Source organism: Neoarius graeffei, chromosome 17, assembly GCF_027579695.1.
Source record: "Neoarius graeffei isolate fNeoGra1 chromosome 17, fNeoGra1.pri, whole genome shotgun sequence".
Taxonomy (NCBI): Eukaryota; Metazoa; Chordata; class Actinopteri; order Siluriformes; family Ariidae; genus Neoarius; species Neoarius graeffei.
Window position 1 is genome coordinate 42,787,126 of NC_083585.1, and position 24,855 is coordinate 42,811,980.

General features: G+C 42.2%; 1 protein-coding gene across 1 annotated transcript in view; it reads left to right on the forward strand.

Annotated features, from left to right (window-relative positions):
• Positions 1-24,855, forward strand: part of vwde (von Willebrand factor D and EGF domains) — a 75,886-nt gene that overhangs the window by 34,325 nt on the left and 16,706 nt on the right. The window contains exons 5-20 of the mRNA XM_060943509.1: positions 1,633-1,865; positions 3,222-3,311; positions 3,430-3,559; positions 6,767-6,981; positions 7,744-7,817; positions 7,969-8,245; positions 11,901-12,097; positions 12,571-13,355; positions 14,875-15,011; positions 15,098-15,244; positions 17,268-17,372; positions 21,588-21,702; positions 22,169-22,419; positions 22,855-23,074; positions 23,213-23,350; positions 23,535-23,609. Of these exons, the coding sequence (XP_060799492.1) occupies positions 1,633-1,865; positions 3,222-3,311; positions 3,430-3,559; positions 6,767-6,981; positions 7,744-7,817; positions 7,969-8,245; positions 11,901-12,097; positions 12,571-13,355; positions 14,875-15,011; positions 15,098-15,244; positions 17,268-17,372; positions 21,588-21,702; positions 22,169-22,419; positions 22,855-23,074; positions 23,213-23,350; positions 23,535-23,609 (3,189 nt within the window). The remainder of the gene's footprint in view (positions 1-1,632; positions 1,866-3,221; positions 3,312-3,429; positions 3,560-6,766; positions 6,982-7,743; positions 7,818-7,968; positions 8,246-11,900; positions 12,098-12,570; positions 13,356-14,874; positions 15,012-15,097; positions 15,245-17,267; positions 17,373-21,587; positions 21,703-22,168; positions 22,420-22,854; positions 23,075-23,212; positions 23,351-23,534; positions 23,610-24,855) is intronic.

A 24,855-nucleotide genomic window follows, 5' to 3' on the forward strand; every position in this document is an offset into this window, starting at 1 on the left:
CTCATCTCATCTCATCTCATTATCTGTAGCCGCTTTATCCTTCTACAGGGTCGCAGGCGAGCTGGAGCCTATCCCAGCTGACTACGGGCGAAAGGCGGGGTACACCCTGGACAAGTCGCCAGGTCATCACAGGGCTGACACATAGACACAGACAACCATTCACACTCACATTCACACCTACGGTCAATTTAGAGTCACCAGTTAACCTAACCTGCATGTCTTTGGACTGTGGGGGAAACCGGAGCACCCGGAGGAAACCCACGCGGACACGGGGAGAACATGCAAACTCCACACAGAAAGGCCCTCGCCGGCCACGGGGCTCGAACCCGGACCTTCTTGCTGTGAGGCGACAGCGCTAACCACTACACCACCATGCCGCCCAGCACACAAGTCATTCTACCAAAGAATGGTTAAAGAAGAATAAAGTGAATGTTTTGGAATGGCCAAGCCAAAGTCCTGACCTTAATCCAATCGAAATGTTGCGGAAGGACCTGAAGCGAGCAGTTCATGTGAGGAAACCCACCAACATCCCAGAGTTGAAGCTGTTCTGTACGGAGGAATGGGCTAAAATTCCTCCAAGCTGGTGTGCAGGACTGATCAAGAGTTACCGGAAACGTTTAGTTGCAGTTATTGCTGCACAAGGGGGTCACACCAGATACTGAAAGCAAAGGTTCACATACTTTTGCCGCTCACAGATATGTACTTTGCAAGAACATAGCCGAGAAAAGATTTAAAAGAAAATGAAACATTTCCGGGTGGCACGGTGGTGTAGTGGTTAGCGCTGTCGCCTCACAGCAAGAAGGTCCGGGTTCGAGCCCCGTGGCTGGCGAGGGCCTTTCTGTGCGGAGTTTGCATGTTCTCCCCGTGTCCGTGTGGGTTTCCTCCGGGTGCTCCGGTTTCCCCCACAGTCCAAGGACATGCAGGTTAGGTTAACTGGTGACTCTAAATTGAGCGTAGGTGTGAATGAGAGTGTGAATGGTTATCTGTGTCTATGTGTCAGCCCTGTGATGACCTGGCGACTTGTCCAGGGTGTACCCCGCCTTTCGCCCGTAGTCAGCTGGGATAGGCTCCAGCTTGCCTGCGACCCTGTAGAACAGGATAAAGCGGCTAGAGATAATGAGATGAGATGAAACATTTCCATGTTGTCGTCGTCATGGATTCCCTCTTTATGTTGCAGTTCCCATGGTGACAACCACTATGTGTTTATGATTTCGTTTCTGTACTAGTCCTGTCTCCGCCCTTGTCCTGTCACTGACTTGTTACCCAATTGTGTCCACCTGTTTTGTGTCAGTTTTTGAGTAGTTTGTCTATTTATATTCAGCTGTTTCTTTGTTTTGTTGTGAAGTGTTATCATGCTTATTTGTATCTGAATGTATGAGCCACCCTCGTTTTCATATTTCCTGTTTCCGTATTATGGTTTTTCGACTTTTGCCTGTGTTTCAGTCTTGATTATGGATTTCATCTGTTTGATGTTGATCTCCTGTGTTTTGACTCAAGCTAAGGACTCTAATTACGATGATTAGATTCACCTTAATAAAGCACATGCTGAGTTTATGTGTCTGTTCTTCCTCTCACCACATATTATTGCAAACTTGATGGGGGCATCTTAATTCATCTAGTTCTCCTTTTCAGATAAACAACCTCCATCTCCATCAGTACCGGAGATCGTGGCTGAGCTGTCGGGTCCCAGCATATTGTTGAAGTGTACATTTGATGGCCATAGTGTTAACAGCTCTCTAGGATTTGTGGTAACCTGGTGGCGTCTTTCCCCAAATGGAAACAAAGAGGAACTCATGCAGGAGACAACCTTACAGACTTCAGCCTTTATCGAGCTGGATGGTATCAACCTTCGGCTTGGAGACAGGGTAGACAATATTATAGAAGAACATATGCACAATGTACATATAGTACATCATGACAGTAAAGTGCATATATGCTATATAATATTAATTACTTGTACTTACACTACCGTTCAAAAGTTTAGGGTCACCCAGACAATTTTGTGTTTTCCATGAAAAGTCACACTTTTATTTACCACCATAAGTTGTAAAATGAATAGAAAATATAGTCAAGACATTTTTCTGGCCATTTTGAGCATTTAATCGACCCCACAAATGTGATGCTCCAGAAACTCAATCTGCTCAAAGGAAGGTCAGTTTTATAGCTTCTCTAAAGAGCTCAACTGTTTTCAGCTGTGCTAACATGATTGTACAAGGGTTTTCTAATCATCCATTAGCCTTCTGAGGCAATGAGCAAACACATTGTACCATTAGAACACTGGAGTGAGAGTTGCTGGAAATGGGCCTCTATACACCTATGGAGATATTGCACCAAAAACCAGACATTTGCAGCTAGAATAGTCATTTACCACATTAGCAATGTATAGAGTGGATTTCTGATTAGTTTAAAGTGATCTTCATTGAAAAGAACAGTGCTTTTCTTTCAAAAATAACGACATTTCAAAGTGACCCCAAACTTTTGAACGGTAGTGTATATACTATATACACTCACCGGCCACTTTAATAGGAACTTGTTCTTGAGTCTAAGACTCCTGTTCTTGGCTGCAGGAGTGGAACCCAATGTGTTGTTCTGCTGTTGCATGCTGAGATGCTTTTCTGCTCACCACGGTTGTAAAGAGTGATTATATGAGTTGCTATATCCTTCCTGGCAGCTTGAACCAATCTGGCCATTTTCCTCTGATCTCTCTTATCAACAAGGCGTTTCCACACACAGAGCTGTCACTCACTCGATGTTTTTTGTTTGTTTGTTTGTTTGTTTTTCACGCCATTCTGTGTAAATTCTAGAGACTGTTGTGTGTGAAAACCCCAGGAGATCAGCAGTTTCTGAAATACTCAAACCAGTCCATCTGGCACCAACTAGTGAAAGTCACACTTTGAGATCACAATTTTTCCCATTCTGATGTTTGAAGCGAACATGAACTGAAGCTCTTGATTTCTGTCTGCATGATTTGATGCAGTGTGCTGCTGTCAAGGGATTGGCCGTTTAGAGAACTGCACAAAACAGCAGGTGGATGGGTGTACCTAATAAAGTGGCCGGCGAGTGTACACTGGTGCACAAATAATAAAATATGCTCCCAGGTTCTACAACTGTGACACATAAAACATGATGATCACCCCGTTTATACTTTTTATTATTAGTTGTATTATTTATTTTGTTTACTGTGCTGCATTTCAACATCGACTTTCTGTCATTTTGTACAGATCTTTTGTAGTTGCTCCAGTTTCTTTCTAGATGCCCCAGACAGACAGAGTCATGCTGTGGAGAGTGCAGAGTTCTTTGCAGGGATTCAAGTATGTTCACAGACATCCTGTTTTCTTTTCTTTCTTTTTTTTTCCCTGACTGCCATGTGGTTAGAGTAATCCTCACAACATGTAACATCATAGCTTTTTTGCTTTGTTTGGATTGTAGCTGCAGCCCAAACTTGCCTCCATTTTAGAGGATGGAAAGGAGCATGAACTGGTCATACAGAGCACTGTTCCTGTACCCTGTCTTTCAGAGACATGCACTCTTCTATTACAGCTTAGAACCAGCAGCCAAGGTACATATATCTCTAACACTGCCATACACTCACTGTAACGATGGTGTTTTCAGGAAACTCTACTTCTGCTGCTATTAACACCCCAACAAGAAACTAACACTTGTATGTTTTTATATAATATGAAGAATAAGGGCGGCACGGTGGTGTGGTGGTTAGCGCTGTCGCCTCACAGCAAGAAGGTCCGGGTTCGAGCCCTGTGGCTGGCGAGGGCCTTTCTGTGTGGAGTTTGCATGTTCTCCCCGTGTCCGCGTGGGTTTCCTCCGGGTGCTCCGGTTTCCCCCACAGTCCAAAAACATGCAGGTTAGGTTAACTGGTGGCTCTAAATTGACCGTAGGTGTGAATGTGAGTGTGAATGGTTGTCTGTGTCTACAACCCCGATTCCAAAAAAGTTGGGACAAAGTACAAATTGTAAATAAAAACGTAATGCAATAATTTACAAATCTCAAAAACTGATATTGTATTCACAATAGAACATAGACAACATATCAAATGTCGAAAGTGAGACATTTTGAAATTTCATGCCAAATATTGGCTCATTTGAAATTTCATGACAGCAACACATCTCAGAAAAGTTGGGACAGGGGCAATAAGAGGCTGGAAAAGTTAAAGGTACAAAAAAGGAACAGCTGGAGGACCAAATTGCAACTCATTAGGTCAATTGGCAATAGGTCATTAACATGACTGGGTATAAAAAGAGCATCTTGGAGCGGCAGCGGCTCTCAGAAGTAAAGATGGGAAGAGGATCACCAATCTCCCTAATTCTGCACCAACAAATAGTGGAGCAATATCAGAAAGGAGTTCAACAGTGTAAAATTGCAAAGAGTTTGAACATATCATCATCTACAGTGCATAATATCATCAAAAGATTCAGAGAATCTGGAAGAATCTCTGTGCGTAAGGGTCAAGGCCGGAAAACCATACCGGGTGCCCATGATCTTCGGGCCCTTAGACGGCACTACGTCACATACAGGCATGCTTCTGTATTGGGAATCACAAAATGGGCTCAGGAATATTTCCAGAGAACATTATCTGTGAACACAATTCACCGTGCCATCCGCCGTTGCCAGCTAAAACTCTATAGTTCAAAGAAGAAGCCATATCTAAACATGATCCAGAAGCACAGACGTCTTCTCTGGGCCAAGGCTCATTTAAAATGGACTGTGGCAAAGTGGAAAACTGTTCTGTGGTCAGACGAATCAAAATTTTGAACTTCTTTATGGAAATCGGGGACGCCGTGTCATTCGGACTAAAGAGGAGAAGGACGACCCAAGTTGTTATCAGCGCTCAATTCAGAAGCCTGCATCTCTGATGGTGTGGGGTTGCATTAGTGCGTGTGGCATGGGCAGCTTACACATCTGGAAAGACACCATCAAAGCTGAAAGGTATATCCAGGTTCTAGATCAACATATGCTCCCATCCAGACGACGTCTCTTTCAGGGAAGACCTTGTATTTTCCAACATGACAATGCCAAACCACATACTGCATCAATTACAGCATCATGGCTGCGTAGAAGAAGGGTCCGGGTACTGAACTGGCCAGCCTGCAGTCCAGATCTTTCACCCATAGAAAACATTTGGCGCATCATAAAACGGAAGATACAACAAAAAAGACCTAAGACAGTTGAGCAACTAGAATCCTACATTAGACAAGAATGGGTTAACATTCCTATCCCTAAACTTGAGCAACTTGTCTCCTCAGTCCCCAGACGTTTGCAGACTGTTGTAAAGAGAAAAGGGGATGTCTCACAGTGGTAAACATGGCCTTGTCCCAACTTTTTTGAGATGTGTTGTTGTCATGAAATTTAAAATCACCTAATTTTTCTCTTTAAATGATACGTTTTCTCAGTTTAAACATTTGATATGTCATCTATGTTCTATTCTGAATAAAATATGGAATTTTGAAACTTCCACATCATTGCATTCCGTTTTTATTTACAATTTGTACTTTGTCCCAACTTTTTTGGAATCGGGGTTGTATGTGTCAGCCCTGTGATGACCTGGCGACTTGTCCAGGGTGTACCCCGCCTTTCGCCCGTAGTCAGCTGGGATAGGCTCCAGCTTGCCTGCGACCCTGTAGAACAGGATAAAGTGGCTAGAGATAATGAGATGAGATGAGATGAGATGGAGAATAAGCTACATTATTAACACCTGCATTAACCAATGTTTAAACCATCAGTGAGTAAAATTAAAACTGCATTGACCAATACAGCAATTTGAAATACTGTTAGGTGTTGTTGTTTCTACTATGCACACAAAGAATTGGCAATGAACGTGCACTTACATACACAAGCTGACTATGGACGAGAGGCGGGGCACACCCCAGACAAGTCGCCAGGTCATCGCAGGGCTGACACACAGAGACAAACAACCATTCACACCTTCGGTCAATTTAGAGCCACCAATTAGCCTAACCCGCGTGTCTTTGGACTGTGGGGGAAACCGGAGCACCTGGAGGAAACCCATGCGGACACGGGGAGAACATGCAAACTCCACACAGAATGGCCCCCGTCAGCCACTGGGCTCAAACCCAGGACCTTCTTGCTGTGAGGCGACAGTGCTAACCACTACACCACCGTGCCGCCTGGAGGCAAATTTCAAATGCAATTTGCAACCAAGTCATTTAACCATCATCCGATATAGCATGTGTAATCAATGTGTACTGTGGCTCCACCAAGCCACAGTCAGACAGATTGTGTACAAGTGGACGAAATTCAAGACTGTTGTTACCCTCCCCAGGAGTGGTCAACCAACAAAGATCACTCCAAGAGTAAGGCGTGTAATATAACAGCTCAGTTATAAGGCAAGATCAATCTGTGATCAATTTACCAGCTTTATTTCTGACAATAACGCTGGGTCATAAAAATGTGCAATAAATTCCGTGAACGTTTTATATCTTGATTAAGTAGTTAATACAGAATCCACAACAAAATGCGAAGGAAGATATGTTTAAGATTTTTAAAAAATGAGACATTTTAGAACATGTGTAGGCATCACAGTTACTTTTTCTAACCAATGGGATCAGCTTGGCCACTAGTCGAAAAAGACTTAGCAAGAAGTTGCATGGCTTGGGGTGTGTAATCAACAACTACACAAACATTAAATTATCTCTTGAAAACTGTGTTTCTTTTGGCAGAGTTTCATGCAAGCTTCTGGTCTGTAGCTTAAATTTGAAGTGCACATGTTTAGCCTAATGTGTTGTCTGTTCAGGTGAGGAGGTGCTGGGTCCTGATCTGGTTCTGTCTTCCTGTGAGGTGAAGCTGTCTCATGCTCCATGCCAAAAGGAAGTGTGCAGCCAAGCACTGCTTCACTACAGCGCAGTGACTGATATCAGCAAGGATGGAGACAGAAGCACTGAGATTTCCATCAAACCTATAGTCAGCACTGATTTTCTCTGGAATGGATATACACCAGAAAGTGTGCAGGTATTAAAAAAGATATTATAAGTAATAGCTTATATATATGTGATGATCGATCTATCTATCTATCTATCTATCTATCTATCTATCTATCTATCTATCTATCTATCTATCTATCTATCTATCTATCTATCTATCTATCTATCTATCTATCTAATCATCATCAAAAAATTCCTGTGCAAGGATTAGCCAAGGATGGCTCACGTGACATAAAATAGTTCCACCACTGATTAAGCAATGTATCTTGTGACATCAAAGAAAAAAAGGATATGGTATGAGTCAGTCATGGTATATCCTGGATATACCATGAATTGACATCACAATTTCAAGCTACAGGTATACGGCCAACTCGAGTCACAGCTGTGGCTCTGTGAGCATTTCTGTATGTGTAGCTCTAGGTAACATGATCGTGCCTAGTGAGGCAGGCGATAGCATGGAATATTGCACATGCGCAGGTCGAAGGTCATGCCGACAAAAACAACGAATATGGCTGCCTCCAGTGAGTTTACGCTGAGATTCAATTTGAACTCTTTTAGTTTGGAATTTTTTGATGAGGGATACAAATCAAATATACCATGCACTGAGAGGCACTGGTAATTATGGATTCTCTTCGGTGATTGGCATTGTACTATTTTCTTCGGGGCTGTGTCCCTCACAAAATAGTCCTGTGCCGGTCACCTTGGAGAAGCCATAATTTCAACCAGAGCCTTTCAGTACATGGTATATTTGATATATATTAGTGAAATTATTTACATTTTTTCTTTTTAGATCACCGTGAAGGATATCCTACCTGCTTACTGTTACATTTTCACTGATCCTCACATCATAACATTTGATGGCAGGTACAGTAATACATCTACAAGACATTAGAAAAGACAAGAACATGCATGAGTGAGTGAGCGAGGGAGTGACTTACAAGCCAGATTCACATGCTTTGGATCTAAAATGCTACTGGACCCACTGACTTGCCTGTTCCTTGTTCCTTGCTCCTAGGAAGTATGACAACTTCCATATAGGCACATTTGTGCTGTACAGGAGCACAATTCGGCTTTTCGAAGTGCACGTGCGCCAGTGGGAGTGTGCTAGTACAACAGCCCACCCCACATCCTGTGTGTGTGGCTTTGCTGCCAGAGATGGAGCTGAGGTCATCTCCTTTGACATGTGTCATGGATTGGCTGGAGAAACAAAGCCACGCCTCTTAGTGAAGAATGGAGACCTGGCAAAGAGTGGCATTCGGATCACTGAGTCTTACCAGGGTCGCAAAGTCACTGTAAGGCACTGTTACTTAAACTAGATAATTAAATAGACTAGTACTAGTAATAACTCTTGTATCCAATTGTGAGTTACAATATTATAGTTTGTGTCTTGTCAGATTGGTAGAGTCAAGATATGTTTCATTTAGCTTACTTAATACAGTGGTAGAATTTTAATACATCACATGGATGTATGAATAGATTACTCGTAGTTCGTATATAGTACTCATATTTTTTTTTCATATGAACTATATCCAGGACATTACCAGCGAGTGGCCTAGTGGTTAGTGTGTCTGCCTTTCGTTCGGGAGATCGCGAGTTCTACTCATGTTTGGGTCATACCAAAGACCATCATAAAAATGGTGCCTCCTGCCATCTGGCAAGGCACGCTGCAATACAGATGTGAGTGGGGAGTCAAACTCTCGTGGTTACCAGAGGACACGCCCCCCACTGTAACCCTAGCTATGTAATATAGGCAAGAGGCTGAGGGCTACGAAACAGAGATCGGTGCCGCCAAATGCGCCATGAATAATGCGGGAAGGACTTTGACTTTGACATCTGGGACATTAAGTAACATATTTTACAATATCCTCACTTGTAAAGATATCAATTAACTGTTTTGATTAACTTGGGTAGTTTTTGTTTGTGAAGGTGTCTACAACCCCGATTCCAAAAAAGCTGGGACAAAGTACAAATTGTAAATAAAAACGGAATGCAATAATTTACAAATCTCAAAAACTGATATTGTATTCACAATAGAACATAGACAACATATCAAATGTCGAAAGTGAGACATTTTGAAATTTCATGCCAAATATTGGCTCATTTGAAATTTCATGACAGCAACACATCTCAAAAAAGTTGGGACAGGGGCAATAAGAGGCTGGAAAAGTTAAAGGTACAAAAAAGGAACAGCTGGAGGACCAAATTGCAACTCATTAGGTCAATTGGCAATAGGTCATTAACATGACTGGGTATAAAAAGAGCATCTTGGAGTGGCAGCGGCTCTCAGAAGTAAAGATGGGAAGAGGATCACCAATCCCCCTAATTCTGCGCCGACAAATAGTGGAGCAATATCAGAAAGGAGTTCGACAGTGTAAAATTGCAAAGAGTTTGAACATATCATCATCTACAGTGCATAATATCATCAAAAGATTCAGAGAAACTGGAAGAATCTCTGTGCGTAAGGGTCAAGGCCGGAAAACCATACTGGGTGCCCGTGATCTTCGGGCCCTTAGACGGCACTGCATAACATACAGGCATGCTTCTGTATTGGGAATCACAAAATGGGCTCAGGAATATTTCCAGAGAACATTATCTGTGAACACAATTCACCGTGCCATCCGCCGTTGCCAGCTAAAACTCTATAGTTCAAAGAAGAAGCCATATCTAAACATGATCCAGAAGCACAGACGTCTTCTCTGGGCCAAGGCTCATTTAAAATGGACTGTGGCAAAGTGGAAAACTGTTCTGTGGTCAGACGAATCAAAATTTTGAACTTCTTTATGGAAATCGGGGACGCCGTGTCATTCGGACTAAAGAGGAGAAGGACGACCCAAGTTGTTATCAGCGCTCAGTTCAGAAGCCTGCATCTCTGATGGTATGGGGTTGCATTAGTGCGTGTGGCATGGGCAGCTTACACATCTGGAAAGACACCATCAATGCTGAAAGGTATATCCAGGTTCTAGAGCAACATATGCTCCCATCCAGACGACGTCTCTTTCAGGGAAGACCTTGCATTTTCCAACATGACAATGCCAAACCGCATACTGCATCAATTACAGCATCATGGCTGCGTAGAAGAAGGGTCCGGGTACTGAACTGGCCAGCCTGCAGTCCAGATCTTTCACCCATAGAAAACATTTGGCGCATCATAAAACGGAAGATACGACAAAAAAGACCTAAGACAGTTGAGCAACTAGAATCCTACATTAGACAAGAATGGGTTAACATTCCTATCCCTAAACTTGAGCAACTTGTCTCCTCAGTCCCCAGACGTTTACAGACTGTTGTAAAGAGAAAAGGGGATGTCTCACAGTGGTAAACATGGCCTTGTCCCAACTTTTTTGAGACGTTTTGTTGTCATGAAATTTAAAATCACCTAATTTTTCTCTTTAAATGATACATTTTCTCAGTTTAAACATTTGATTTGTCATCTGTGTTCTATTCTGAATAAAACTTGGAATTTTGAAACTTCCACGTCATTGCATTCCGTTTTTATTTACAATTTGTACTTTGTCCCAACTTTTTTGGAATTGGGGTTGTATATAATAAAAAGAAAATCGCACGTTGGCTTGAAGATATTAAGTTTATCTTCTCATTTTGAAAAACTTGTATTTTTCATACAAAATATATCACGGAGTGACATACACTATATTGCCAAAAGTATTTGCTCACCCATCCAAATTATCGGAATCAGGTGTTCCAATCACTTCCATGGCCACAGGTGTATAAAATCAAGCACCTAGGCATGCAGACTGTTTTTACAGTTTGGAGCTGGGCCCCTTCCTCTTCCAACACGACTGTGCACCAGTGCACAAAGCAAGGTCCATAAAGACATGGATGACAGAGTCTGGTGTGGATGAACTTGACTGGCCTGCACAGAGTCCTGACCTCAACCCGATAGAACACCTTTGGGATGAATTAGAGCGGAGACTGAGAGCCAGGCCTTCTCGTCCAACATCAGTGTGTGACCTCACAAATGCGCTTCTGGAAGAATGGTCAAAAATTCCCATAAACACACTCCTAAACCTTGTGGACAGCCTTCCCAGAAGAGTTGAAGCTGTTCTAGCTGCAAAGGGTGGACCGACGTCATATTGAACCCTATGGATTAGGAATGGGATGTCACTTAAGCTCATATGTGAGTCAAGGCAGGTGAGCAAATACTTTTGGCAATATAGTGTATTTTCCAAAATCTCCACTCCGATGACGTCACCCGCATTGTTTTCCTGTTGACTAGACGTGTGTTGTCAAAATGGCGAACCGGTTCAAAATGAAAATTCTTTTAATTAAGTTGTGTATTTTATCTGAACGACTTTGACAAGGGCCAAATTGTGATGCTAAATGACTGGGTTTGAGCATCTCCAAAATGGCAGGTCTTGTGGGGTGTTCCCGGTATGCAGTGGTTAGTACCTACCAAAAGTAGGTAGCCAGCATTAACTTTTTCAGCAGTTTGTGCTACAGTAGCTCATCTGTGAGATTGGACCATATGGGCTAGCCTTTGTGCCCCATGTGAATCACTGAGCCTTCGACACCCATGACCCTGTCGCCGGTTCACTGGTTGTCAGTTGCTTGGGCCACTTTTGGTAGGTACTAACCACTGCATACTGGGAACACCCCACAAGATGTGTCATTTTGGAGATGCTCAGACCCAGTCATCTCACCATCACCATTTGGCCCTTGTCAAAGTCGCTCAGATCCTTACGCTCGCCCATTTTTCCTGCTTCCAACACATCAACTTCGATAACTGACTGCTCTCTTGTTGCCTAATATATCCCACCCCTTGACAGGTGCTATTGTAACAACATAATCGATGTAATTAGTACCTACCAAAAGTAGGTAGCCAGCATTAACTTTTTCAGCAGTTTGTGCTACAGTAGTATAGTAATATCTGTCAGTGTTTTTAATTTTATGTCTGATCGATGTATGTTATAAACTCTTTCTCTTCTGTAGCTGACATTTTCTTCAGGCGCATTTGTGCGAGCAGATGTAGCTGACTGGGGCATGAGCCTGACTGTGATGGCCCCTGGCTCTGATCAGAGCCACACTGAGGGTCTCTGTGGAACCTTTGATGGACAGCCACTCAATGACTATCACAGAGCAGGAGGGGAAACTTTAGAAGACAGTATTTCCTTTATTAACACATGGAGGTAAGGCTTCTTATTCACTTGTGCGAGGGTTGGGTTTCCGTTTTCACAATATGGTTTCTAGTTTGTATGATTTCACAGTAGTAACCTGGTAAGTTAAGGTACAAACACTAACTGCCCCCAGCCGTAAACTTCGTTTTCATTATGTTCTATCCCATGCTTTTACATTGAGTTAAATTTTTGCAAATCTGCAAGCCTGATCACACTGCCTTTTGTTGACCATTTTAGAATACTTTGCACTGTTATATTATGGCAAGGAAAAGTATCAGATTAAAATATAATTTTTATATCACACAAGAATAGTGTTAAAAAGCATATATTCTATCGAGCTTATATGCCTATATGAACTTCCTGCTTTTTTTATTCAGTCATTTTAGCAATATTTGAGTTTCATGGCATTTACTACAAGTCATTCTGTGCCAGGCATTGAAAATTGATTTTTTTAAAGGAATGATGTTTATGCTTTTGTTCCCTAGGCTTGCACCAAGCAGTAGCTTTTTTGACAAAATTCCAGCCTATGAGAGTAGAATGAGCTTCCGCCACTTCTGCCACTGTGAGAAAGAACCACATCAGTTAAACCTCAGAGCTCGTCTTCCTTCCAGCCCTTTCTCCTGCTCTCGTTTGGCCCATTTTCGCACCCCTTCTATAATCCCTGCTCGGGATGTCACAGCAGAGTATATCAGACCCATCAAACATTTCACAGGTAGCGCCGGAAACCATGCCAAGGCGCACCAAGATGATACTGAAACCCAGAATCGAGGAAGGCTCCAGGACCACAAACAAGCTCCATTCTCTCCTGCCTATCAGAGTGTAAGCCAGTCAGACCAAGAGAGCTTTAACTATTTCTTCCCTGAAGATCAGGTTCTATCCACACATCCTGAATTACCAGCACCAACGTGGCCTACTGAGTCTGGCCTGACAGAGGTGGATGCACAGCAGCTGTGTGGTCATGCCTTGTACAACTCCACTGTGGCGCTTGGCTGTGTTGGCCTGTTGGACAAGGTGATGGAAAAAGCACTGGAGATGTGTGTGGTAGACCAGCAGCTGAAGGATGAAAGAACCTGGCTGGGAGCCACTGTGCCCCTTCTGGAGAATGAGTGTGAGAGGAGAGTGATGCAAGAAGAGGGAAGAAGAGAGGAGCTCCGGGATGTATTCACCTTCCTTAGGTGCCCGAACCTTTGCAGTGGCAATGGACAGTGCACTGAGCGTGGTTGCATGTGTTTTCCTGGGTTTGGCTCATATGACTGCAGCCAGGTCTCTGGTGAGTCCAGAAAGGGACTGAAAAAATCTCATCTCATCTCATTATCTCTAGCCGCTTTATCCTGTTCTACAGGGTCGCAGGCAAGCTGGAGCCTATCCCAGCTGACTACGGGCGAAAGGCGGGGTACACCCTGGACAAGTCGCCAGGTCATCACAGGGCTGACACATAGACACAGACAACCATTCACACTCACATTCACACCTACGGTCAATTTAGAGTCACCAGTTAACCTAACCTGCATGTCTTTGGACTGTGGGGGAAACCGGAGCACCTGGAGGAAACCCACGCAGACATGGGGAGAACATGCAAACTCCGCACAGAAAGGCCCTCGCTGGCCACGGGGCTCAAACCCAGACCTTCTTGCTGTGAGGCGACCGCACTAACCACTACACCACCGTGCCGCCGGACTGAAAAAATGTCTGCTGTAAATATTTTTAGCATTAGAATCTATTCTTTGATCATGTTGAGAGAATGGGCCAGGAAGTACAAATATTATGATTTCCCACAGCAAACAAAATGCAGTTTTGAATTTTATTATATACTTTTATTATAGGGGCGGCACGGTGGTGTAGTGGTTAGCGCTGTCGCCTCACAGCAAGAAGGTCCTGGGTTCGAGCCCCGGGGCCGGCGAGGGCCTTTCTGTGCGGAGTTTGCATGTTCTCCCCGTGTCCGTGTGGGTTTCCTCCGGGTGCTCCGGTTTCCCCCACAGTCCAAAGACATGCAGGTTAGGTTAACTGGTGACTCTAAATTGACCGTAGGTGTGAATGTGAGTGTGAATGGTTGTCTGTGTCTGTGTGTCAGCCCTGTGATGACCTGGCGACTTGTCCAGGGTGTACCCCGCCTTTCGCCCGTAGTCAGCTGGGATAGGCTCCAGCTTGCCTGCGACCCTGTAGAAGGATAAAGCGGCTAGAGATAATGAGATGAATGAGACTTTTATTATAGATTATTTATACTACATTGCTATTTAATTCTCCAATCTGATTGGTAAAAAGATGTTGCTTAATTTAAAATTAAAATTAAATATTTAATACATTCATAGCGGCACGGTGGTGTAGTGGTTAGCGCTGTCGCCTCACAGCAAGAAGGTCCGGGTTCGAGCCCCATGGCCGGCGAGGGCCTTTCTGTGCGGAGTTTGCATGTTCTCCCCGTGTCCGCGTGGGTTTCCTCCGGGTGCTCCGGTTTCCCCCACAGTCCAAAGACATGCAGGTTAGGTTAACTGGTGACTCTAAATTGACCGTAGGTGTGAATGTGAGTGTGAATGGTTGTCTGTGTCTATGTGTCAGCCCTGTGATGACCTGGCGACTTGTCCAGGGTGTACCCCGCCTTTCGCCCGTAGTCAGCTGGGATAGGCTCCAGATTGCCTGCGACCCTGTAGAACAGGATAAAGCAGCTAGAGATAATGAGATGAGATAATGAATGAATAAAAAATTGTAATCGCTGGCAAAGTGGTATGAAAGGAATAAAGCACTTCAGTATGTGCTGTTACTGGAAAACAATAACATCTTCAATATTTTTCCAGATCAGATCCCAGAGATCACAGAACTGGAGGGTGGAGGGCTCTGTGATCTTAAACACAGCTCCTGTTCCACTGTTAAAGTTGTTGGGAAAGGCTTTAGGAATGCATTTGAACTGAAATGTGAAGTCATGAAGGAGAAGGTGAAGTCTTTCTCCACCTTTTTTTTATTAATTTGTGCTTTGTATAGGTGGATGTATCTCTGTGTACAGTGTTTCTTTTTGTACAGATAGTAGATGGCGAGTGGTCACTGAGTGATCCTGTGATGGTTCCTGCGTTGTTCCTCAGCTCCTCTGCTTTAGAGTGCCAGCTCCCTGTTGACGATGTGCACTCTGCAGGTGTCCATCACCCACCTGTCACTCGCTGGCAAATCAAGGTATCTGTTAAACCTTTTATACCCTGAGAGACATGGATGGCTCCACAATTCCAGTTCTCACCCCTTTAACTGAATATTAACTTCATCATTTTAAGTTTTATAAACTTATTCATGAAGAATAATTAAATGGTATAAATTTGTCTTCAAGTGACAACAAAGGACACCTGCAAATACAAATACCTGAACTTAAAGCACATTCCACGTGCAAAATTAATGGATTTGTGTAAACACCATGTTGTATTTGCGTATTAAATGGAAATGACCGAAATTGCAGGCAATTGTGAAAGACATACAGTGGGGCAAAAAAGTATTTAGTCAGCCACCAATTGTGCAAGTTCTCCCACTTAAAAAGATGAGAGAGGCCTGTAATTTTCATCATAGGTACACTTCAACTATGAGAGACAGAATGGGGGGAAAGAATCCAGGAAATCACATTGTAGGATTTTTAATGAATTAATTGGTAAATTCCTCGGTAAAATAAGTATTTGGTCACCTACAAACAAGCAAGATTTCTGGCTCTCACAGACCTGTAACTTCTTCTTTAAGAGGCTCCTCTGTCCTCCACTCGTTACCTGTATTAATGGCACCTGTTTGAACTCGTTATCAGTATAAAAGACACCTGTCCACAACCTCAAACAGTCACACTCCAAACTCCACTATGGCCAAGACCAAAGAGCTGTCAAAGGACACCAGAAACAAAATTGTAGACCTGCACCAGGCTGGGAAGACTGAATCTGCAATAGGTAAGCAGCTTGGTGTGAAGAAATCAACTGTGGGAGCAATTATTAGAAAATGGAAGACATACAAGACCACTGATAATCTCCCTCGATCTGGGGCTCCACGCAAGATCTCACCCCGTGGGGTCAAAATGATCACAAGAACGGTGAGCAAAAATCCCAGAACCACATGGGGGGACCTAGTGAATGACCTGCAGAGAGCTGGGACCAAAGTAACAAAGGCTACCATCAGTAACACACTACGCCGCCAGGGACTCAAATCCTGCAGTGCCAGACGTGTCCCCCTGCTTGAGTCAGTACATGTCCAGGCCCATCTGAAGTTTGCTAGAGAGCATTTGGATGATCCAGAAGAGGATTGGGAGAATGTCATATGGTCGGATGAAACCAAAATAGAACTTTTTGGTAAAAACTCAACTTGTCGTGTTTGGAGGAGAAAGAATGCTGAGTTGCATCCAAAGAACACCATACCTACTGTGAAGCATGGGGGTGGAAACATCATGCTTTGGGGCTGTTTTTCTGCAAAGGGACCAGGACGACTGATCCGTGTAAAGGAAAGAATGAATGGGGCCATGTATTGTGAGATTTTGAGTGAAAACCTCCTTCCATCAGCAAGGGCATTGAAGATGAAACGTGGCTGGGTCTTTCAGCATGACAACGATCCCAAACACACCGCCCGGGCAATGAAGGAGTGGCTTCGTAAGAAGCATTTCAAGGTCCTGGAGTGGCCTAGCCAGTCTCCAGATCTCAACCCCATAGAAAATCTTTGGAGGGAGTTGAAAGTCCGTGTTGCCCAGCGACAGCCCCAAAACATCACTGCTCTAGAGGAGATCTGCATGGAGGAATGGGCCAAAATACCAGCAACAGTGTGTGAAAACCTTGTGAAGACTTACAGAAAACGTTTGACCTCTGTCATTGCCAACAAAGGGTATATAACAAAGTATTGAGATGAACTTTTGTTATTGACCAAATACTTATTTTCCACCATAATTTGCGAATAAATTATTTTAAAATCAGACAATGTGATTTTCTGGATTTTTTTTCTCATTTTGTCTCTCATAGTTGAGGTATACCTATGATGAAAATTACAGGCCTCTCTCATCTTTTTAAGTGGGAGAACTTGCACAATTGGTGACTGACTAAATACTTTTTTGCCCCACTGTAGCTTGCAGCTACTGTATTTGTAGGTATTATCAAGCTGTGTTTACACAAACTAGCTCAAGAGTATGAAAATCATTAGTACACTGAAATCAGCCTGTTTCAAGCTGTTTTCTTACTGCTTTGGGCAGGTTTCAAATGATGGCTACAGCTTCAGCAATGCCAAGATATTCACACTGTTTGATGGCACGTGTCAAGAGTGCACACACAGCAGTGGGGTTCAGTGCACTTTAAAGGTGTGTAAGTGTAAGATATACATACTAAACTCTCTGTAAGATCACTCACAGTAAGATCCTTAGCAGTAGCATTAATGTATTAGTCATATATCTTTGTCATATATCTTTCTTTCAAAACTGGCCTAGTTTTAAGCTACAGTGGTGCTTGAAAGTTTGTGAACCCTTTAGAATTTTCTATATTTCTGCATAAATATGACCTAAAACATCATCAGATTTTCACACAAGTCCTAAAAGTAGATAAAGAGAACCCAGTTAAACAAATGAGACAAAATATTATACTTGGTCATTTATTTATTGAGGAAAATTATCCAATATTACATATCCGTGAGTGGCAAAAGTATGTGAACCTTTGCTTTCAGTATCTGGTGTGACCCCCTTGTGCAGCAATAACTGCAACTAAACGTTTCCGGTAACTGTTGATCAGTGCTGCACACTGGCTTGAAGGAATTTTAGCCCATTCCTCCGTACAGAACAGCTTCAACTCTGGGATGTTGGTGGGTTTCCTCACATGAACTGCTCGCTTCAGGTCCTTCCACAACATTTCGATTGGATTAAGGTCAGGACTTTGACTTGGCCATTCCAAAACATTAACTTTATTCTTCTTTAACCATTCTTTGGTAGAATGACTTGTGTGCTTAGGGTCGTTGTCTTCCTGCGTGACCCACCTTCTCTTTAGATTCAGTTCATGGACAGATATCCTGACATTTTCCTTTAGAATTCGCTGGTATAATTCAGAATCCATTGTTCCATCAATGATGGCAAGCCATCCTGGCCCAGATGCAGCAAAACAGGCCCAAACCATGATACTACCACCACCATGTTTCACAGATGGGGTAAGGTTCTTATGCTGGAATGCAGTGTTTTCCTTTCTCCAAACATAACACTTCTCATTTAAACCAAAAAGTTATATTTTGGTCTCATCCATCCACAAAATATTTTTCCAACAGCCTTCTGGATTGTCCACGTGATCTTTAGCAAACTGCAGACGAGCAGCAATGTTCTTTTTGGAGAGCAGTGGCTTTCTCCCTGCAGCCCTGCCATGCACACCATTGTTGTTCAGTGTTCTCCTGATGGTGGACTCATGAACATTAACATTAGCCAATGTGAGAGAGGCCTTCAATTGCTTAGAAGTTACCCTGGGGTCCTTTGTGACCTTGCCAAATATTACACGCCTTGCTCTTGGAATGAGCTTTGTTGGTCGACTATTCCTGGGGAGGGTAACAATGGTCTTGAATTTCCTCCATTTGTACACAATCTGTGTAACTGTGGATTGGTGGAGTCCAAATTCTTTAGAGATGGTTTTGTAACCTTTTCCAGCCTGATGAGCATCAACAACGCTTTTTCCGATGTCCTCAGAAATCTCCTTTGTTCGTGCCATGATACACTTCCACAAACATGTGCTGTGAAGATCAGACTTTGATAGATCCCTGTTCTTTAAATAAAACAGGGTGCCCACTCACACCTGATTGTCATCCCATTGATTGAAAACACCTGACTCTAATTTCACCTTCAAATTAACTGCTAATCCTAGAGGTTCACATACTTTTGCCACTCACAGATATGTAATGGATCGTTTTCCTCAATAAATAAATGACCAAGTGTAATATTTTTGCCTGATTTGTTTAACTGGGTTCTCTTTATCTACTTTTAGGACTTGCGTGAAAATTGGATGATGTTTTAGGTCATATTTATGCAGAAATATAGAAAATTCTAAAGGGTTCACAAACTTTCAAGCACCATTGTACATATAGTAATAATGCTGAGATAGTTTTGGAAGGATAAGAAATTGAGTTGCGAAGAGGAACTTGTAGAAATGTAGAAATAGTAAAGACCTAAATTTTGGGCGGCATGGTGGTGTAGTGGTTAGCACCGTCGCCTTCACAGCAAGAAGGTTCTGGGTTCGAGCCCAGTGGCCAACAGGGGCCTTTCTGTGTAGAGTTTGCATGTTCTCCCCGTGTTGCGTGGGTTTCCTCCGGGTGCTCAGGTTTCCCCTACAGTTCCAAGACATGCTGTTAGGTTAACATGGGGCGGCCTTGGGCTGAAGTGCACTTGAGCAAGGTACCTAACCTCCAACTGCTCCCCAGGCGCTGTAGCATAGCTGCTCACTGCTCTGGGTATGTGTGTGTGCTGATTGCTCACTTGTGTGTGTGTGTGTGTGTGCGTGCGTGTGTTCACTACTTCAGATGGGTTAAATGCAGAGAACGAATTTCACTGTGCTTGAGTGTGCATGTGACAAATAACAGTGTCCAAATTAACTAGCTACATGTTAACGTTAGCTGTGGACAAGGCGATGGCAACTTGGCGGGCAAATCCATAGAAATTCATTTGACTAACCAGACTGCTTAGCTATTGCAACATTATCGCTAGCTCTAAAAGCACAGACAGCTTCATTGCAAGCTTTCTCTTGGAATAAAACATTTATATCCCTCAATATGCTTCCGCAGGTTGGACGGCGAGTTTTTGTAGGCCGTCATGTGGTTTGTTTTCAGCAAACAAAACAAACATTTAAAATGAAACAACTCTTTATTCCTTTCAGAAAACTGAAACATGGGTTCTAGGTAAAGCCATGAGTGCGTGTATTCCCTAGAAGAACCGCCTCCTTCCATTCTGCCATCAACTGATCGAGTTAAATAATGCTGCTGAGAAATCACTGAACTTGATTTTATACAGTCTATGGACGTGACGTGACCCGAGTGATTACTGATAGTCTGTCTCAGTCTCACCTGCAAAAAAACCAATCACCTTTTAGAAAAGAAAAGAAAAAACATCCACTTTCAAATCCGCTTCATCGTAACGAGTAACGAGGACCTTGATAGAAATGTAGTGGAGTAAAAAGTATGATATCTGTCTTTCAAATGTAGTGAAGTTAAAGTCATAAGTTTCTAAAAAAATAATACTCAAGTAAAGTACAGATACTCAAAAAGTGTACTTAAGTACAGTACTCAAGTAAATGTACTTCGTTACTGTCCACCCCTGCTAATGACATTTCTGTTGAGCTGCCACACTAAGAAATTATTATTTATTTTAACACACCTACACCTGCTTGCATTCTTTACTAAGCATAGAAAATTACTTCACCGCATATCAGTTACCTAAAGCCTTGAAAGATATTCCTCTCAACTATTATGTGTGTTTGGAAACAGTTTAGCAGTTTGTGGCTCTTGGCCTATGTCCTTGCACTGATCAGTCATACGTTCAGACTGCACCCTGAAACGACCCATATCCGATTTTTTTGCCCATATGCGACCTGTATCCGATTTGTTATTGACAATCTGAACGACACAGATCCGATTTTTTTCACATGCGACCCAGGCCGCTTGGATATGTGGTCCTAATTCTGATGCATATCCGTTATTTTCACATGCGACTGCAGTCTGACCGGACAGGTCGTATTCATGCGACCTACACGTCATCAACAAGAGACAAACGTCACTATTCTGCGTTGGCTAATCCCGCCTCTTTGGTGGAAACTTGAAGAGTGCGCTTTTTTTTGTTTACATATTACGTAGATGTGCTTATTACGTGTCAATTTGCGCATGCGGGACACTTTTGGGTCGTTTTCCGTTCATATTGGAGATTGCATACAAGTCTCATATAATTGGTAATGTGAACGGCCTAACAAAAAAATCGGATTTCACAACAAATCGGATATGGGTCGTTTCAGGTTGCAGTCTGAACGTAGTGTAATAATAGTGATATTATTTGTTTTTATAGTGTATATATATAATAGAGGGCTCTCCTGCCCTTTAAACAGTATTTTTATTTTATAAGATTTTGATAAAGCCCCAATTATTTTTAATGATATTACTTGTATTATCATATGGCATTTCCAAGTCTGGTAATGGATAATAATGATTATTTGTATAGCACCTTTTATGGAGAAAACGCAGCTCAAAGTGTTTCCTAAGGAGATTAAAAAGGCAGTTAAAGAGAATGCAAAACTTCAAGTAGGGACATAATATGGGCAGCAAATAATAAAATATAAGTTATTAAGAAACATCATGAGAAAACTGAGAATAAGAGTAAATAAAAACTAGAGAAATCATAAAGTATAGTAGAGTGTAAAGAAATATAAGAAGGAGAGTAAATCAGAAGAAATCATAAAAATAGAGTTTATAAAAATGTTTATGGCTGCTTTTTAAAATGATTCAATTCAGTCATATTGTTTATTTTTCATGATTTTGCATTCGGATGTGTTTAATTCTGCCTTCTCAGAACAGCAGCTGTAACATTGATGGTCAGTGTTATGGAGAAAGTGAGCGCAGTCCCAGCAGCCCCTGTCTCATCTGTCGGCCCGATCTCTCCAAGTACACCTGGTCTGTTAGTGAGAGTAAGACGCATTACATTACATTAGCAGATACTCTTATCCAGAGCAATGTACCCATACAACATACCCAGATCAGCCTGGGGAGCAGTTGGGGGTTATAGGTGCCTTGCTCAAGGGTACTTCAGCCATTCCTGCTAGTCCAGGGAATCGAACTGATGACCTTTTGGTCCCAAAACTGCTTCTCTAACCATTAGGCCATGGCTTCCTCCTATACTGTATACAGTTTATATTAAATAAGACTCATCTATGTGACTGCTGACGTTGGTGTTCAAAGACCACTCATTCCCATCACTGTAACCTTGTGATAATATCTTCTTGTTCTTCCTGCCATGCAGTATGCATGACTATATACAATGAGGAGGAATCACTTCACGTGAATGCACATAAGCTTTTTTGTCATAAATGTTGTAATCAACATCAAGACCCGGGCATATAAGTTTTTCTTTTGGATTGTCACACTGTGTTCCAGAAAACAAACCTCCGGTGTTTCATTCAGAGCAAACCCACCTGCAGACATTTTACGGGGAAAACTTTGTGTACCAGTTTGTATCAACTGATCCAGAAGGTTCTGCAGTTCTGTTCACACTGCTGTCTGGGCCCAAAGATGCTGTTCTCTCTCCTGCTGGCCTGCTCATCTGGAAAGCCCTGTCATCCTCCCTCGTGACCTTTGAACTGGCTGTGAGAGATGACTGTAATGCAGAGACACAGGCTATGGTAAAGGTGAGGTATAGTTTACATGTGCTGTCAAACCCGCACTCAGTTTAGGTAACCCATGTGGCTATTTAGTTTGCATAAGACTGCCTGGTGAGCATTTGATCCAAACAAAACAATACCTTTTTGCACATATGCTGCATATTTAAAATAATAATAATAATTGCATGTCTGAATATGTGACGTATAATATTTTTAGTGCATATCATGACCACAAGAGGGTGGTAAGTGGTTTTCGAAAATGTGAACTCACCAATATTATACTTTATATGCATACCCAGCTCAGGTTTCAGCAGAATAACAGGATTAAAATAATACCATGTTTTGCAACAATAAACAGCTTAAGGCCAGTGATATTTCACTTTAAACTTCAGATTAAAAAACAGTGCTGCTGAGACTGATCTTACTGCATCTGAGTAATTTCAGCACATACATATTTCCCAGGTCTCAGTTCGCCATTGCGACTGCTACAATGGAGCCTCATGCGTGACCAACATGAACTTCCCTCCTGGCAGCGGCGAGTATCTGTGTGTCTGCCCAGCTGGTCTAGAGGGGGAGAAATGTCTGGTTAATGTGAATGACTGCAAATCAAACCCGTGTCAGAGAGGTGAATGTGTGGAGGGACTGAATTCTTTCACATGCCTCTGCCCAGCAGGTTTTACTGGTACATACTCGTATTCTTAGAAAAAAAAAATTTGTGGTTGTTATTCTGTATGGTTATAATTATGGAAGGATATACTGGTCAAGGAGATTTGGTTAAGGTTGGTAATTTAGATCTTTTTGATGCTGTGTGTTACTACAGGTGTGACGTGTGAGGAGGATATTGATGAGTGTTTGTCAGCTCCATGCTTCCCTGGGGTGCCTTGTACAAACACATTAGGGTCATTTGTATGTGGATCCTGTCCTGATCACTTCACTGGAGACGGGAAAAACTGCATCCGTGAGTTCATCCCTCGAACGTGTCACATTCCATTTTGAGCAGTTTGTACTTAAGCTGTGAAAAAACACTGATTTGTCCAGTATCATGACTTGAATATCATTATTATTAGTAGTAATACTAGTAGTAGTAGTTTTTGTAGTAGATGTACCTCCTCTCATGGAAATTGCTTGTACTGGTTTAAAAGGTAAAACAAGACACCGAGACCATACAGGAGACCAAGGACTCAACCTCAGACACTTCAAACCCAACCTCGACCCAGGTAGGAGAGTTAATTCGAACATAAACTTGACAGTCTGGGAGCATTGCAGATTACACATCTACACTACCGTTCAAAAGTTTGGGGTCACCCAGACAATTTTGTGTTTTCCATGAAAAGTCACACTTTTATTTACCACCATAAGTTGTCAAATGAATAGAAAATATAGTCAAGACATTTTCCTGGCCATTTTGAGCATTTAATCGACCCCACAAATGTGATGCTCCAGAAACTCAATCTGCTCAAAGGAAGGTCAGTTTTATAGCTTCTCTAAAGAGCTCAACTGTTTTCAGCTGTGCTAACATGATTGTACAAGGGTTTTCTAATCCTCCATTAGCCTTCTGAGGCAATGAGCAAACACATTGTACCATTAGAACACTGGAGTGAGAGTTGCTGGAAATGGGCCTCTATACACCTATGGAGATATTGCACCAAAAACCACACATTTAGTAGAATTTAGCTAGAATAGTTATTTACCACATTAGCAATGTATAGAGTGTATTTCTGATTAGTTTAAAGTGATCATCATTGAAAAGAACAGTGCTTTTCTTTCAAAAATAAGGACATTTCAAAGTGACCCCAAACTTTTGAACGGTAGTGTATATTAAAGTGCCATTCCACCATTGGATGTATTCTTTGGCATAAAATACAATATATTTTATGACAACATGACTAGACAGAGAAATCTTTTAGCTTCAAAATGATATATCAAACATAATTTTTTGACAACGACAAGTATATTAATTTTGCGACCAAAGTCACCTACCCTTTTAATTTCCGCGCGGTAGTGAAACGTGATGTCATCGGCAGGTTCCCCTTCTTGTGTACCACGTGTCGGTCTATTTTTAGACCAGGAAACCCCCAAAGTGAGAGAGTCATTTCTCCTCGTATATGGGGGCCAAAAAAATTGCGAAAAATTTTGAGTTAATCTTTCAGTTAGCTAGATTTATTGGTATTAGCTAGATTTATTGGTATTATTTTTATCGCGTTCTATCCGCCATTGCTGATAATATGTGCCACGTCACACGTCACGTGGTACACAAGAAGGGGAACCTGCCGATGACATCATGCACGGAAATTAAAAGGGTAGGTGACTTTGGTCGCAAAATTAATATACTTGTCGTTGTCAAAAATTTATGTTTGATATATCATTTTGAAGCTAAAAGATTTCTCTATCTAGTGATACCATTTATATATGTTGTCAAAATATATTGTATTTTATGCCAAAGAATACATCCAATGGTGGAAT